Consider the following 15,046-nt stretch of genomic DNA (forward strand, 5'->3'; position numbering starts at 1 on the left):
TAAAAACGTCTTTAATAAAATGTATTTATTTCTAGACAATACACAATAAACTTATAAGTAAATATTTTTTTTATATCTCGATATCTACGCGAAAATCATTTCATCTCTGCGCCGTTTTGGAGCATTTGGTTTCGCCTGGCATTCGGAGTGGTTCATTAGTTCCGGTGGACAAGTTGATACAGGCGAAGCCAATAACATTTGCTTCAAATCGTAGAAAAGTGCCGAATCTTCGTTGGTACAGAAACTGACAGCGATACCAGTCTTGCCTGCACGACCCGTACGACCAATACGATGCGTGTAATCTGAAAATAATGTAAAAAACATTATCAAAAGTCCTCTGAACAATTTTATGAACAAAATCTGCCAACTTACCTTCAATTGTCTTAGCCATGTCATAATTAATGACCACAGACACGTCTTTGATGTCGATACCTCTTCCGGCGACATCTGTCGCCACTAGAATGTCTTTGGCGCCAGATTTCAAACTGGCCAAAGCATATTCTCTCTGTTCTTGACCTTTACCACCGTGAAGGGTACAAGCATTGTAGCCAAGTTTCTCCAAACCTAAAAGTATAATTTAAAATGTATTTCTATATATATACAAGGTGTCTTAGAAAAGTATTACAAAATCTACATCATTTTATAATTAAGAAATATTGCATAAAAGATTGGTATGTGCTATACTTCGATATTAGTTTTTTACCTTTTGTTAACATTTTAATACATTTTTTTCGTAATTAATTAGTATGATACCACCGGATACATAGGCGTAGTAAAAACATTTATCAAATATATAAATATCACTTCAAGCGGCTATGTTAAGAAAAATATGCACTGTTTGGAAGAAACGGCACAGTTTGGTCTCGTGTGTTTTTTGTCCTTTTATTTTTTAGACGTTGATAAAACCTAATGTTTGGTTCCTTCTTTAGCATTATTATTCAACGCTTTTTTTATATAGGGTGATTCACGGCGATGGCACGTTAGACGTTTATGGAGAACCGGTGATAGAACTCCATCTTTCTAAAATATTTTCAGCGTTACAGTGTTGCCACATCATTTGAAAAGTGGTAGCATCTTTCTTATTATAAATGGAACACCTGGTATATTATTACATTTTTGGAAACTACTTTTATATCTCATAATTTTTCTATTATACTAACCTATACCTATTTTTAATAGTTTTTGAGATAAAAAATAAAATATGTGTAAAATTGACAAAAACATGATCGTGAATAAGCAGTGGTAAAATCATGAATTAAACGTTTTTAAAATTGAAATTGGGATTTTATTTTATGAAATATTAGATAACATTGTTATACATTTAGAAATAAGGTTTGCAGATATGTCTCAATTATTTTTATTTATCTATTGCTGATTCACAGAAATTTAAAGAATCCTATAAAAAAATTCCAAAGCATTTTATATCTGATTTTACAAACTTTTACCGCAATGTTTTTGACCAACATAAATTAATGAATAAATTGCAGGTATTAATAATAGATAATATGATAATTTTCGATTATAAAATAATTTAAGGAGAATGATCCTGGAAATACATTTCTAGAAAGTTGCAAATGGTTTGCTTTGATTTGAGACTATAACATAGGATACAACATTTTAATGAACAGTGCTTTCCATAAAATCAAAAAAATGAAAAATATACGAAATAATATACATGTACTGATTTCTGTCGAAAATCGACAACTATGAAACTATGATCCCTTCCCCGACACAAACGGTACATTGTGAGACAGGAAATTGTAGAGAGAAATAAGCCCTATAACATAGGATACAACATTTTAATGAACAGTGCTTTCCATAAAATCAAAAAAATTAAAAATATACGAAATAATATACATGTACTGATTTCTGTCGAAAATCGACAACTATGAAACTATGATCCCTTCCTTGTGAGACAGGAAATTAGAGAGAAATAAGCCCTATAACATAGGATGCAACATTTTAATGAACAGTGTTTTCCATAAAATCAAAAAATTCGAAAAATATACAGAAATAATATACATGTACTGATTTCTGTCGAAAATCGACAACTATGAAACTAAAGATCCCTTCCCCGACACAAACGGTACACTGTGAGACAGGAAATTGTAGAGAGAAACAAGTCCTATAACATAGGATACAACATTTTAATGAACAGTGCTTTCCATAAAATAAATAAAATGAAAAATAAATAGATGAGATCAATAGTTGTTGCCGACAGATTGCCCTCGAGACTTGTTTATTCGGTGCGGCCAACGCAAAAAAGACGCTAAGCAAACTTTATCCTATGATGTATGTTTAAATATTTGTTTATTAACAAGAAAGAGTATCGGTTTTTTGTTACAAAGTACTGATTGACACTTTGATTTTGCGCCCCCAAAATGTTGCGCCTACGTGCGTGCACGCACTGCACGCTCGCCAGGAACGGCCCTGGGGGCAAATAGATGCAACTAAAAACTTGTCGCGTACCCAGTCCCACGGGTCACTAGCCGCCACTGCTATAAACCAAATATTAGCTTTCAATATGCCGAATTTATGATTTTTTTTCACAACCGAATTTATGATTTAATCAATGCTTAGAAACACTAGAAAAAATATGAGATTTGGGAGTAGTTTCGAAAAATATAATAATATACCGGGTGTTCCATTTAAAATAACAAAGATGCTACCACTTTTAGTATGAAACGGCAACACTGTAATGCTAAAAATAATTTAGACAGGTGGAGCAGGTGCCTTTATGCAAAAGTCCAAATTTTCAATAAAATCCTACCACCGGTTCTCCATAAACGTTTAACGGGCCAGGGCCGTGAATGTAGAATATTTAGTAATGAATTAAAACAATACAGAATTTGACAATAACCTTTAGCAAGAACGTCTGCTCCTTTCTTTTGGTTGACGAATATAATAATCGGGGGATCGATACCCTTAGAAAGGTATTCCATAAGTTTGCGTCTTTTGTCGTTCTCGCCGATAATGTGCACGATTTGTTCCACTCTTTCGGTAGGTTTACCAATCGAACCGATATATACCACAGCTGGACGTCTAAGATACGTCCTTGCCAACCTATAAAACAAATATAATTTTTATTATCTTTTATTTTTCATTTTGTTTTTGTTTATTTTTATTATTTTTTTATTTTTTTTATTTTGTATTTGTTAAGCAGTTTACTCTTAAAATTATTGTAGTTAGTTGAAAACGGCAATAAAATAAAATAATGCACCAAATAAAACCAAACCAAACCAAACTTGTTTAAATCACTTGTTTAAACAACATAATGTGGATAGCATTCAAAATAAAATAAAAATAAGTTGGGTAATGATAATGCGGAAAAACTTATTTTGATTTTTAAAGAACTTAATGGTACTACTCCAACTTGCAGCACAAAATAGTAAGTTGAAGTGATTATACATATTATCATGTTTATTTTATTAGTTCTATTACCCGAGTTAGGTACTTTTTTTCTATTATAATGAGTTGAAAGATATTTTTTTCTACACAATATTAGGTTAAGATGATTATTGTTTTTATTCCTTTTGTATTAAAGTTGTTAATTTCCGAAAAATAGTTTTTATATTTTTATTGAAAAAAAAAACACTTACACAACAAAAATGTTTAAAACAGTGTTTTAAAAATACTTTATACAATTTTATTTAATTTATTTTTCTTATTTTTAATTAATCTTTTACTTTTCATTCTTATTTTCAAAGTTCTAAAAATTGTAGTGAAAAATCAATTTTAAAAAAATTTTTAATGAAAAAAAAAATAAAAACAGAATCATACCTTTCAACTGCAGGTGGCATAGTAGCCGTAAACATCACCGTCTGTCTATATTTCTTTTTGCTGTTATAATTTGCCAATAGCAATTTACTATCCTCAGCTTCTTCAGTGTCAGGCTTCAAGTTCGTTACAGGCATATACTCTAAGATCTTCTGCACATCCGGCTCAAAACCTGTTAAAAAATACAACAACCCTATCATAACCATGAAAATTATGAGACCTAAGAACTAAAGAATGTATTAAAAACACTATTAAATTTGTAAATATTGACAAGTAACTCTTACTAGTGTTGTAAAACACCCGAGAATATTTTATTATATTCATTCTTACACTAATTCATACCTAAATCTATCATACGATCTGCCTCGTCCAGTACAATGTAAGTACACTGATTTAAAACAAGATATCTATTTTCCAACACATCAATCAAACGACCGGGTGTAGCTATGACTATTTCACATCCCAGTCTCAACCTGAAACCTTGTTCTTCTCTGCTCAAACCTAAAAAAATTAGGAACAGCATTATTACACATTACACTAAATATTTTTTTATGTTACCTCCAACAACAACTACAGTTCTTATTCCCAGAGGCTGACCAAACTTGACACTCTCTTCTTCAATTTGCTGTGCCAATTCACGAGTAGGCGCGAGAATGATGGCGTAAGGTCCTTGATCAGCTACTTCATTTCTTTCGATTTTTGGTAGGGATTGGATCCAGGAAAGTAGAGGAATCAAAAATGCTAATGTTTTACCAGAACCTGGAAAATATTCATTAATAGTACATTACTACAAAATTGTACACACCAACTACAATATAGTAAAACAGTTTTTTTAGCCATGTTAAACTCCTGATTAAAACTGTTAAAATTATTATTTCAACATGGTTAGCAAAATATACAGCACTGGTATTCAAATGACTGATCTTGTAATTTTTAGTTGTAATATCAAAGGTTCTAAACTAAGCTGTACTAGAAAACATTAAAAATATTCTTTACCGCTTTCATTTTTGATATGTCATGATATTGTTGCAATAACTAAGATTCCTAAATTCCTAACCTAAATTATACTAACACTAAAAATACTTCAGCTGTTAATCTTTAATCCAAAATAAAATGTACTAGCAACAAAAAAAAACGGCGTCCAGTAAGCTTGGAATGACAATCAATGCCATTACCCATATAATTTTACATATAAAAGGACAGCGATCTTCATTTCATAGCCATCGCTGACGCCGTTTTACAAAAGTAACTGTACTAGCAACAATAGTACATGGGCAATTTTTGTAATATTCTGTTACAACCTCAAAGCCCCAAATACTGTACCTGTTTCATCATTAGAATTATATGTTTCAAAACCAAGAGTTCAAAATTAAATTGTACTGGCAACACTAAAAATAGTACACCTCTTTCATATTTCGTTCCTGTTGAAACCCTCAAGGTTTAAAATTAAGTTGTAGTGTCTATTTTTTTTGTAGTTTCCTGTTGCAACATTAAAAGTTTCTAACCTAATTGTACTAGCAACACTACAATACTTTATTGGTTGTTTTTTCATCTCCTGTATTAAATCCCATAAAACATAAAATCATAAATTCCAAACTAAATTGTACTAGCTACACAAAAATAGTTTGCCAGTTTCACTGTTAACACTTTCTGTTGCAATACTGAGATTTACAAATAAAATTGTACTAGCAACTTAAAAATATTTTATGTACTTTTTTAATTTTCTGTTGCAGAACAAAAACCCTTCAAACAAAAATGTATTAGCAACAGTAAAAACGTAGTAAAAATAGAGAACAACGGTTAGGTTGTAAGGCGGCCACAGCTGCCACTTATACATAGACATAAAAAATCTTAAACATGTAAAAATAAAACAAATGCGCATGCGTACGTAAACGTTTAGGTGTTTGTAGTCTGTGCCGTTGTTCTCTAATACTTACCTACTTCATTTTTTAAATTAACTGTTGCAATACTGAAGCCTCATAATCTAAATTGTACTAGCAACATGAAAAATACTTTAGTTTTTATTTTTATTGCAATTTTCTGATGCTACACCAAAGATTCTAAACTAATATACACTAGCATCACTAAACATGCTTTACCTGCTTCATTTATTTTTTCCTGTTACAACACTAAAGTTTCTGTACTAGCAACATTATAGATACTTTACCTTTTTCTTTTTTTTGCAACAACACCAAATGTTTTGACATAATTTGTACTAGCAACATTAAAAATATATTTTACCTGTTTCAGCTACACCAATAATATCCCGATTTTGCATACCAATCGGTATGGCCTGCCTTTGAATAGGAGTGGGTTCTTTATAACCAATTTTATCAATAATTTCCAAAACTTCTTTCTGAATTCCTGACTCCTTCCAGTTTCTGATTGGCTCAGGAATTTTTCCACCTACAACATTAAATTTATTTATCAAATAATGTTTAATACATTTTTTTTAAATACCTTTAATTGTAATATTATAATCTTCTCTGAAAATTCTCCAATCTCTTTCAGTCATCTCTTCTTTTTCTTTTTCTGACCAATGTCTGTCATCCCACAATTGTTTCTCCTCCTTTCTTTTCACCTTCTTCAGTCTCACTTTTTCCTGAGCTTTTTCAGCTTCTGTTCTTCTTTTTTCCAATAATTCACCATAGAATTTGCTTTGGTCTCTTTTTTGTGCCTTAATGTCGATACCTGCTAAATTACCTCTTCCAAAAAATTGTACCTGTAATTTTGATTTAATAATTTTAATATTAAGTTATAAATATCGTAAAATACAAAACAAAATACCTGATGTCTTTCTTTATACAAAGGATTATAATCAAGGGAAGTATCTTCCCCGGCATCCCAATCAAAAACAAATTTCCTGTCATTCAATCTTCTCACTCTTCTCTTTTTCTTGATCAAACCCAAATAACTAAAAAGAGAAAAATACATATAACATAAACAGTTCAATATATACTTTACTGTATACCGTTCTTTAATAGCATCTTGCTCCTTTTCCTTATCCTTGTCTTTCTGTTTCTCTTCTTCCCTCTCCCTATCTCTGCCTCTTCTGTCTCTATCTCTATCATCTTTTCTATCATCTTGATTTCTCACTACTTGTATTGTTTGTATAATTTTTCTCTCTTCCTCTTGGAGTTTACGCTGTTTATCAACTTCTTCCTGTCTTCTTTTTAATGCTTCAGCTGCTCTTTGCTCTTTAGTCAAAAATACAGGCTAAAATTAAGAAAAGAGTCCAATAATATTTACTAATAATTATAGTAAAACATGATTTAATACCTACTTTACTCTTTGCTGCTTCCTCTGCTTTCTTTTTAGTTAACAATTCTTCTAATGACAATGGTTCTTTTTTGATTGATTCCTCTTTAACTTGTCCTTTGACATCTGGTTTAATATCTTCTTCTTGCTTAAGATCTTTTAATTTCCTTTCTCTTTCTTCTTTACGTTCATCCTAAAATAATATAAACATGGATTTTTAGAAACTACGAATGAAAAAATATACCTTTCGATCTCTATCTCCTCGGTACTTATCCTTATCGGTTTTAAAGTCATCTTTCCTATCTAGTTTGTCTTCTCTTCTATCGTTCCTGTCCTCTTTTGTATCGCGTCTCTCATACCTATCTCTTGATCTAGATCTGTGTCTTTTAAGCGATCTTTCTTTACTTTTAGAACGCGATTTTCGCCTCTTTTCTCTATCTTTTTCGCTTCTCTCCTTACTTCTAGAGCGACGCTTCTTATCACTGCCCATAACTTATAGTTAATACAAACGAACAAACCAGTTATAAATTAAAAAAAGGCTTCAATATTAAACAAACTGCAGCAAAATTAAATAAATTTAATTTCCAATTTGAAAATAAAAATACACATATGACACAAGTTTGACACAAGCATATGACACAGATGACTTAAATGACACAATTGACACATGACTCTTCTTTTTGTTATTTCGAAAATTTATTATTTTCATATACATATTTTTTATAGACTTTTAATATCATACTTAATCGGATAGCGCTGGCAGCTGTGACCTTAAAATATATTCCTACTAACATCGTATAAAATGAAAGCTACCCACAGAACTACGAATACGTGTTTTTATATTGATCTGTGGTCATATCATAATTGGTCGGATAGCTCTCGCAGCTGTAGCTTTAAAAGATATCCCTACTTGCATCATATAAAATGAAAGCTACCCACAGCACTGAGAATATGGGAGTTTTCTATTGATCTGTGGGCATATAAGAGTAAGAGAAAGTGAGAAGTGTGTAAAGAAGAAGGAAGTGAGTAAAAGTAAACAAACAAAAATATGGTAAACATGCCAAGCCAGCGAAATTTGAGTTACCTACTTTTCAATATAATTAATTTAGTAGAGTAGATTCTCAATTATCTTTTGTTTTAGCAATAGGTAAGGCCCAAGTATTCAAAGATAAATCTAATTAGAAGGTTAAAATATCCTAGAGCTGGGTATTTATTGCATGATAAAATAGATACAAGTAACCTTACACAAGATCAGAGTTTATAAAATGCAATATTATAAAATAAGGACAATACATACACATACACAGTAATTAAACGACGCTTATTTAATGCAAATCAAATATTGTTTTAGCCAATAAAGTACTAAGATGAGTAACTACAGATGCAGAACTTGTTTATATACATGTGAGAAAGATTCTGCATTCAGAAAACTTGATAATTTGCAAGATTTGCTACAGCTGATTATTCCAGAAATTGTAAGTACACTATTTAACCTGCTACAGGCCACTAATTTTTATTTATACCATAGAAGTCCCAGATCAGTAAGACCTCTCTTATTTGTGAACAATGTTTTTATTTTCTTAAAAATGTAGAGATATTTAAAAACAGATGTTTAGAAATACAAGATAAATTTGTATCCATTACTTCTGCTATTACTATTCTACAAGTTAATGTACCACAAGATGTAGTTCAAAATACAAGTTCAGTATTGTATGATTCACCGAATGATAGTCAAGCAGTTATAAGAAATGATGATCTTTTACAATTACTGAACAGCAAAACAAGTAAATGTGATCTAGAAGCAGAGAAGAATAAATGTAATTTTGTTGATTCAAATGAGAATATAGAAATAGAAATAGACAGTAGTGATGAAGATGAGTACATGTCAAGGGAGGATCTTATTTCTTCTGGAGTAATTGTTGATGATAAAGGTAAATATTCAGATATATTCATGATAAAAATGATATGTCTTTAATGGTAGTGTGTAATAAAAGGAAAGAGTAGATATAAAGAATGTATGGATCAATAACATATTTTATCATATTGTTCTATAATAGGTGTATTTGTTTATTATTACAGACACTAACAGTGGAGATATAGAGTTTATTGGATTTTGCAATAGTAAGAATCCTGTGATGAAAGAAATTCATCCTCCAAATAAATATAGCAGTAATAAAGTACCTGTTATTAGTCAAGTAGGTGAAAATGTAGCTGATATTGTGCCGAAGAAAGAGTTACAGGAGAATGTTTCAGGGTACATACTTTCAAAACATATCTATTTTTAGATGCAAATATTTACCTAAATTATTTCAGGTCGTTTTATAAAAGGTCCCAAGGTGGTCTGTACGAATGTAGATTATGTGATAAGAAATATAAAAGGTCTAAATTCTTACACCGGCATTTAAAAAAGGAGCATGTCAATCAGTTGAAATGTTTTTATTGCGACTACTGTAACTTTGTATGCCTGTGGAGGTCATCACTGAAGAGACATAATTCAATTTTTCATAAATAAAATTATTACAGGAAGTAATATTGATTATTATTTTCTGTATATTAACGTTACATGCCAAATAAATTTTTGGTTGTTAATATATAAGACTTATGATATTGCATGATTAAAAGGTGTTAATATTATGGTGCAATCTTAGAATCTCGATAATTTTTTACATGTGTAAGTGTTCTTTTAAATTCAGTTTTAAATATTTCTGAATTTGATTTTCAAGATATTTTATATTAAATATAGTAACACAAATTTTGATATATTTTTACATACACACATATCTGTGTTTTATATAAATATATGTAATATTTTTTGTTGCATTCTTGACTGTTTTCTCTTTGTAAAGAAGTACCTGTATTCTATTAAATAAAATAAAAATTGCTTGTAGAACGCATAGTTTTAATCATAGAATCTTGACAATAATTTACTATCAACAGTCTAAAATTTATTCCAGAATTCGTATATATACATATATATTTATTTTTCATCAAATATTAATACCAGGAAAATAATACCAATATAATAAAACAATTTATTTATAAAGATTTAAATACGGACCTAAGGGCTCGAACACACTGACGACCAGGTCGCACCGTCCAGGCCTTTTATTATACGTGTACGTTACGACCTGGTCGTCAGTGAGCCCTAAATGTCCTCATAATTTTTCAAGATCTATATTTTTCGAAAATTATACCAAAGATAAATAAAATAATTACAATTTTTATTTGAAAAATAATAAATTTGGCATATTTTTTTATACATAAAATTAGCTTAAAAATGCAGAAATGTAGGATACAGTAATAATTTCTTCTCTCTGTATATATAAATTATTTATTTTAATAATATAGCGTGCAGTGACAATATAGGTAAGTTGAATAAAACGTATAAATATCATGCGATCGAAAATAAAATAGCTTATGACCTTTAAAATGACATACAACTGATAATAATGTTATTTATTGAGTCATTTATTAAAAAATGACATTAAATCCTGTCATAAATTATTGATGTTCAAAATGCTCAAAGGTCAGTACGCCGCTTTTTTTCTTTTGAACTTAGGTAGTATATAAATTTAAATATATTTCATACTAAATAAACTTTATTCCTTATTTCTCTGAACATTAAAATATAGTCTAATATTAAATGGCCAATCGGTACAAAATTCCGTTAACAAAACTTTAAAAACCTACATAACCTACCATCACATTCTTTTTTTTTTCATGAGATATATTTACACCGTTATCAATTGTCCGGAACACCACGCACAACGATGCAAAGTCTCATTGGGTTGAACCAGATTGCTTGTCTTTATTTCAGACAATAACAATATAATTTCATCTGCAGTTTGTGTAGTATCAACTTTACTATCCCCAGCTTCAATATTCTTGTGAGTTTCTGTGATTTTATTAATTTCACTGTTAATTTTTGAATGACTTTCGCACAAATTGCTTGAATGATTCTTCATACTCTCTTGGTGTTCTATTAATTCTGCTGGTATAACTCCTTTTTCTTTAACTAATTTCGTGATAAGTTGATTTAATCTGTCGAGTTTGGTTTTGATTTGTTCTCGATCACAGGCTAGTTGCTTTAATTGTTGGTCTTTTTCTAAGGCTTTTTGCTTCAATACCTTCCTTTGGTGCTGATAAAGAGCCACATATTCTTCTATGGTTTCAGTTTCGCTTTGGAGTTGAAGAACAATGTGTTCCAACCTCTGTTTTTCATCAGATAAGTCAGCTATTTCTTGCATCGTTTTTTTCACCTTCTCTTCCAAGTATTTCATCGCTTTTTCTTTGTTCACTATATTGTCGTTTGTGTCAAAATTCTCCGTAACCTCGTTCCCATTTAATAATTTCAACCGGTTCACTTCATCGGATAATTCTAATATTCTTTTCCTCGCTTCTTCTAATTCAACAATTCCATCGCCATTAACATTTTTTTCAACATGAGATTCAGATTTAACTCTATTTAATTCGTTGGTAAGTTGTGCAATAATCTGTTTGGCATTGTGTAATTCATTTTGAAGAATATGTGCCGAATTATCATGTGCTTCGTAATGTCTTAACCTATCTTCTAGTTGCTCGTGGTGTAATGTTTGTCTGTTCATTTCATCAGATGATTCTCTTAGATGGGTCAGTTCCTTGTCTTTTATTTCGATGGCGTCCGCTAGGGATTGAAGCGAGAGTTCGGTTTTTTGTAATTTTTCAATAAGTTCCTTGTTAGTTTGTTGCTGACCTTTGAGGTTTTCTGTCAATTCTACCTTATCATTGTCCTAAAATAAAAAAAAATGCTAAAATTCGTACTTTTTTTTAAATAAGTGCAAATATTTTAAGCAAAAATAGAGCCCATCAAAAACTTCTAAGAACTGCAAATTCCACGTACCAAGTATGTACCACATTTCTAATTATGGCACAAAAAGCTATTTTTAACCTATTTGAACAATTGAAAATGTACAAATTATCTATACATTTCCATTAATAATAGTTATAAATTATGTGTTTTTATTAAATTCAAAGAGTTAGTTCTAGAGTTAATTCAGCTTAACACTAACCATTTTCTGGAAAACTTCTTGCATACTTTCAAGCTGCTGTTTTAGCTCTTTGTTTTGCTGAATAGCTCTTGAAGCAGCAACTTTGTCACTCTCCATGGCAGCTAACAACTTAACACTGTCAGGCTGATTGCCTCTCAACTGGTCTATCATGCTTTCCAATTGAGAAATCGAGTCTGTTTTTGCTTCTAACTCACCTAACAGTAGTTTCTTTTCATTGGTTACCTAAAAATTTAAAATTAAAAAAAAAGACATAAAAATAAAACAAGAAAAAAGAAAAATAAACAAAAATGTTTGAAATTTCACCTTGGTATAACTTTCTTCTGCTGTGGTTTTCTCAATTTGCAACTGAACACACAATTCTTTGAATTTTTCAAGTTCCTGCTTCAATTCTCCACTGTTGGAATTGGTTGAATAAGAAATATGTTCATCCTGTATATTTTGAAGCTGCCTTTCCAATTCGCCAATGTGTTTTATCCTGTTCTGTTCTTGGATAACGAAATTTTCTTTTTCTTTTTGAAGTTGCTCCAGTTTAGAAGATAAATTTGTTAATTGAACTAAAAAAATAAAAATCTGAAAACTGTTATAGCAGTAAATTCAAAATAGTAACCTTTAAACATATAAATTTGATAACTGTACTAATTTTTATAAATATACAAGGACTTTAAACAAAACCTGACTTTTTCACATATTTCTTTCAATGTAAAGTTTTTGACACCCACTGTATATATAACAAACAAATATTTTTACTTACCATTTAATTGTTGAGCATACTGCTGATACTGGGCACTCGATTCATCCCTCTCTTTGATTATTGATTTTAAAGTTTGATTCAACTGCGTCACCTGACTTTCTAAAGCAAATTTTTCATTGGTTAGTATTTCTACTTGATTATCCACACCTGAAACACCCCCAAATGACAGTTGTTGGATTTTAATATCAGCTAATGATAATTTTCCAGCTAGTTCCTACAACACACTTAATTTACTAAATCTCACCAACTAAAATTAAGCGATTTACCTTGGTTTCTTGCTGCAATTCAATATTTTTTTCTGAAGTCATTCTTAATTTTTCCCTAACTTCAAGCAGATCTTGAGCTAACTCATCCTTTTGCTGTTTTAAAAGCTTAAATTCTTGCTTAAAGTTTTCAAGAGTGAGATTGTAATGTTGTTCTGCAGTGTCTGTTCTGTTTTTTTCTTCTTTCAAATTACTTAATTCCCTTTCTAATTCTATCACTCTCATTCTGGAAGCTTTAAGCCGTCCTTGAAGCTCTTCACATTCTTCTATTTTCTGTTTATGATTCAATTCGTACTGCCTCAAGTTTGAAGACAGTTCAGTTTTTTCTGCTACTAATAATCCAATGGTTTGCAAATGAGCTTGAAGTTCGCTGTTTAAATGGCTAATTTCTTGTGCATTTTGTAAATTTGTTTCTGACTGATTTTGTTTTAATTCACTTCCTATATCTTGGATTCTATCTTGAAGTTGTTTGTTTGCTAAAGTTAATTGCTCAGACTTATTTTTTTCTTTTTCAAGTAATGCAGCTAGTTCGATGTTTCGTTTTTCCAAGTCAGTAATTGAACTGGTAGAAGAGTAATTGTAATTATGATCAATCATTTCTGTTAACTGGTTAGAGAGCTGTTTTAAGCTTTCTACATTTGAATGTTGGATTTCTTTTTTAGTTAAAGCAGTTGATTTATCTATTTCTTGACTTATTTCATTAATATCTGCATTTTTATCAATAGGAGTGATGCTGTCTCGATAGCTTACTAGTTTTTCAGTTTTGTTAGGTATAAAAATATTATCTAAATTTTTTTGGTAAAATTCTACTACTGGTTCAGGAGCTATAGCAAGATTCTCGGCACTTTTACTTACAAATTCTTGAATTTCATTTTGTTTAATCTCGGGATCGTCTAAGCATAATGCATCATTTGTATTTTCAGCAGGCTTTTCAACATTGTTAGGAAATAGTTCATAACCTTGTGGGTGATTATCTTGTCCTACAGCAGTATCCAACACAAGTGAATTTCTACTACTATCAAAATATCTAGCTTTTCCAATATTTTCTGAATTAGGTTGATCAGAATTATCCTCGTTTCTTGTACTAAAATACGTTAAAAGTGAAGGATTCTGCTCTAAGGGATTAGATGTATTCTGAGCAGCAATATTATCAAAAAATGTAGCTTGAGGACCATAACTATTATTTTCAAAGTAATTTGCTGTTGCAACAAGCGTTTCATCTTGATTAAAAATTAGATTATCAGAAGGTACATTGCCATTCCTTGTTTCTTCAAGAATATTGGAAACAGTACTTTCAATGGGAATAAGATAACCTTCATCAACTTTACTACTTTCATTGTGGACTGATGATTCTTGAACTTCAATTGGCGTATTTCTATAACTTGATTCATGGCTATTTGCATTGCTACTGTCCGCTATGTCTTTTTGATTGTGTCCCTCATTTCTCCTTTTCTTCAACTCTTGTAGCTCCTTAAACTAAAAATAAGTTTACATGACAGTTGTGCGGTGATGTGGCCTAACCAACAAGACTCTTAAAATTATTTCGCATGGATTTACATAAATTTCAGAAAGCTTAAAAGCACATTATATATGAGAGCATATTAATTAAACAAACTTACCCGCTTCCTAGTATTAGCTAACTTTAATTTTTTGTCTGTTGTAGCATCTGCCATAATTTCTGTTTTGATTTATTAATTTTGACGTTTGGAAGTTGATGGAAGTTGACACGTGACATTTTTCTTCTTAATTTTTTTTAGGCCGGAAACTAGATCATATTTTTTTAATTTATTTAAAGGCCTGAGCTACTAGGACTATCCGACCTACACTAGATCATATAAATTTTCTTCATTTATTTTTTTATGGCAAGAGCAGTTTAATTTTGTGAAGGCTGGCTACATGGTGGTTTGTTTCAGAACAAATTAAACGTAAAGAAGAAAATACGTGCAAAT

At 30.6% G+C, this 15,046-nt stretch overlaps 3 protein-coding genes across 3 annotated transcripts; 1 reads left to right on the plus strand and 2 right to left on the minus strand.

The window, feature by feature from the left end:
• On the minus strand, positions 1–7,693 carry LOC115883562 (probable ATP-dependent RNA helicase DDX23). Its single transcript, XM_030901924.1, has 12 exons — positions 7,280–7,693; positions 7,061–7,228; positions 6,749–6,993; positions 6,565–6,691; positions 6,238–6,499; positions 6,019–6,183; positions 4,336–4,536; positions 4,120–4,278; positions 3,781–3,949; positions 2,861–3,063; positions 373–564; positions 1–302 (listed from the first exon to the last, which is right to left on the minus strand). The coding sequence occupies exons 1-12, from the start codon at positions 7,523–7,525 to the stop codon at positions 85–87; spliced, it is 2,355 nt and encodes a 784-aa protein (XP_030757784.1). The 5' UTR covers positions 7,526–7,693; the 3' UTR covers positions 1–84.
• A 349-nt stretch (positions 7,694–8,042) lies between these two features.
• Positions 8,043–9,922, plus strand: LOC115883559. The gene is made up of 6 exons (XM_030901921.1): positions 8,043–8,057; positions 8,177–8,182; positions 8,387–8,510; positions 8,564–8,966; positions 9,115–9,289; positions 9,349–9,922. Exons 3-6 carry the CDS (start codon positions 8,403–8,405, stop codon positions 9,545–9,547), a joined length of 885 nt encoding a protein of 294 aa, XP_030757781.1. The 5' UTR covers positions 8,043–8,057; positions 8,177–8,182; positions 8,387–8,402; the 3' UTR covers positions 9,548–9,922.
• A 694-nt stretch (positions 9,923–10,616) lies between these two features.
• Positions 10,617–14,818, minus strand: LOC115883558 (golgin subfamily A member 2). The gene is made up of 6 exons (XM_030901920.1): positions 14,717–14,818; positions 13,101–14,573; positions 12,835–13,048; positions 12,387–12,637; positions 12,084–12,305; positions 10,617–11,804 (listed from the first exon to the last, which is right to left on the minus strand). The coding sequence occupies exons 1-6, from the start codon at positions 14,768–14,770 to the stop codon at positions 10,767–10,769; spliced, it is 3,252 nt and encodes a 1,083-aa protein (XP_030757780.1). The 5' UTR covers positions 14,771–14,818; the 3' UTR covers positions 10,617–10,766.
• Positions 14,819–15,046: the final 228 nt, after the last annotated feature.

This window comes from Sitophilus oryzae, unplaced genomic scaffold (genome assembly GCF_002938485.1).
Source record: "Sitophilus oryzae breed Bouriz unplaced genomic scaffold, Soryzae_2.0 scaffold_1947_pilon_pilon, whole genome shotgun sequence".
NCBI lineage: Eukaryota > Metazoa > Arthropoda > Insecta > Coleoptera > Curculionidae > Sitophilus > Sitophilus oryzae.

Excerpts from the sequence above, each read along its gene's own strand:
- LOC115883562 (XM_030901924.1), bottom strand. The coding sequence starts at position 7,525 with ATGGGCAGTGATAAGAAGCGTCGCTCTAGAAGTAAGGAGAGAAGCGAA. Across the intron at positions 7,229-7,279 it reads GAGGAGATAGAGATCGAAAG|GATGAACGTAAAGAAGAAAG; the intron begins GTATATTTTTTC and ends ATATTATTTTAG. Across the intron at positions 6,500-6,564 it reads TGTATAAAGAAAGACATCAG|GTACAATTTTTTGGAAGAGG; the intron begins GTATTTTGTTTT and ends TCAAAATTACAG.
- LOC115883558 (XM_030901920.1), bottom strand. The coding sequence starts at position 14,770 with ATGGCAGATGCTACAACAGACAAAAAATTAAAGTTAGCTAATACTAGG. Across the intron at positions 14,574-14,716 it reads TAGCTAATACTAGGAAGCGG|TTTAAGGAGCTACAAGAGTT; the intron begins GTAAGTTTGTTT and ends ACTTATTTTTAG. Across the intron at positions 11,805-12,083 it reads AAGAAGTTTTCCAGAAAATG|GACAATGATAAGGTAGAATT; the intron begins GTTAGTGTTAAG and ends TTTTTATTTTAG.
- LOC115883559 (XM_030901921.1), top strand. The coding sequence starts at position 8,403 with ATGAGTAACTACAGATGCAGAACTTGTTTATATACATGTGAGAAAGAT. Across the intron at positions 8,967-9,114 it reads AGTAATTGTTGATGATAAAG|ACACTAACAGTGGAGATATA; the intron begins GTAAATATTCAG and ends TTATTATTACAG. Across the intron at positions 9,290-9,348 it reads TTACAGGAGAATGTTTCAGG|GTCGTTTTATAAAAGGTCCC; the intron begins GTACATACTTTC and ends AAATTATTTCAG.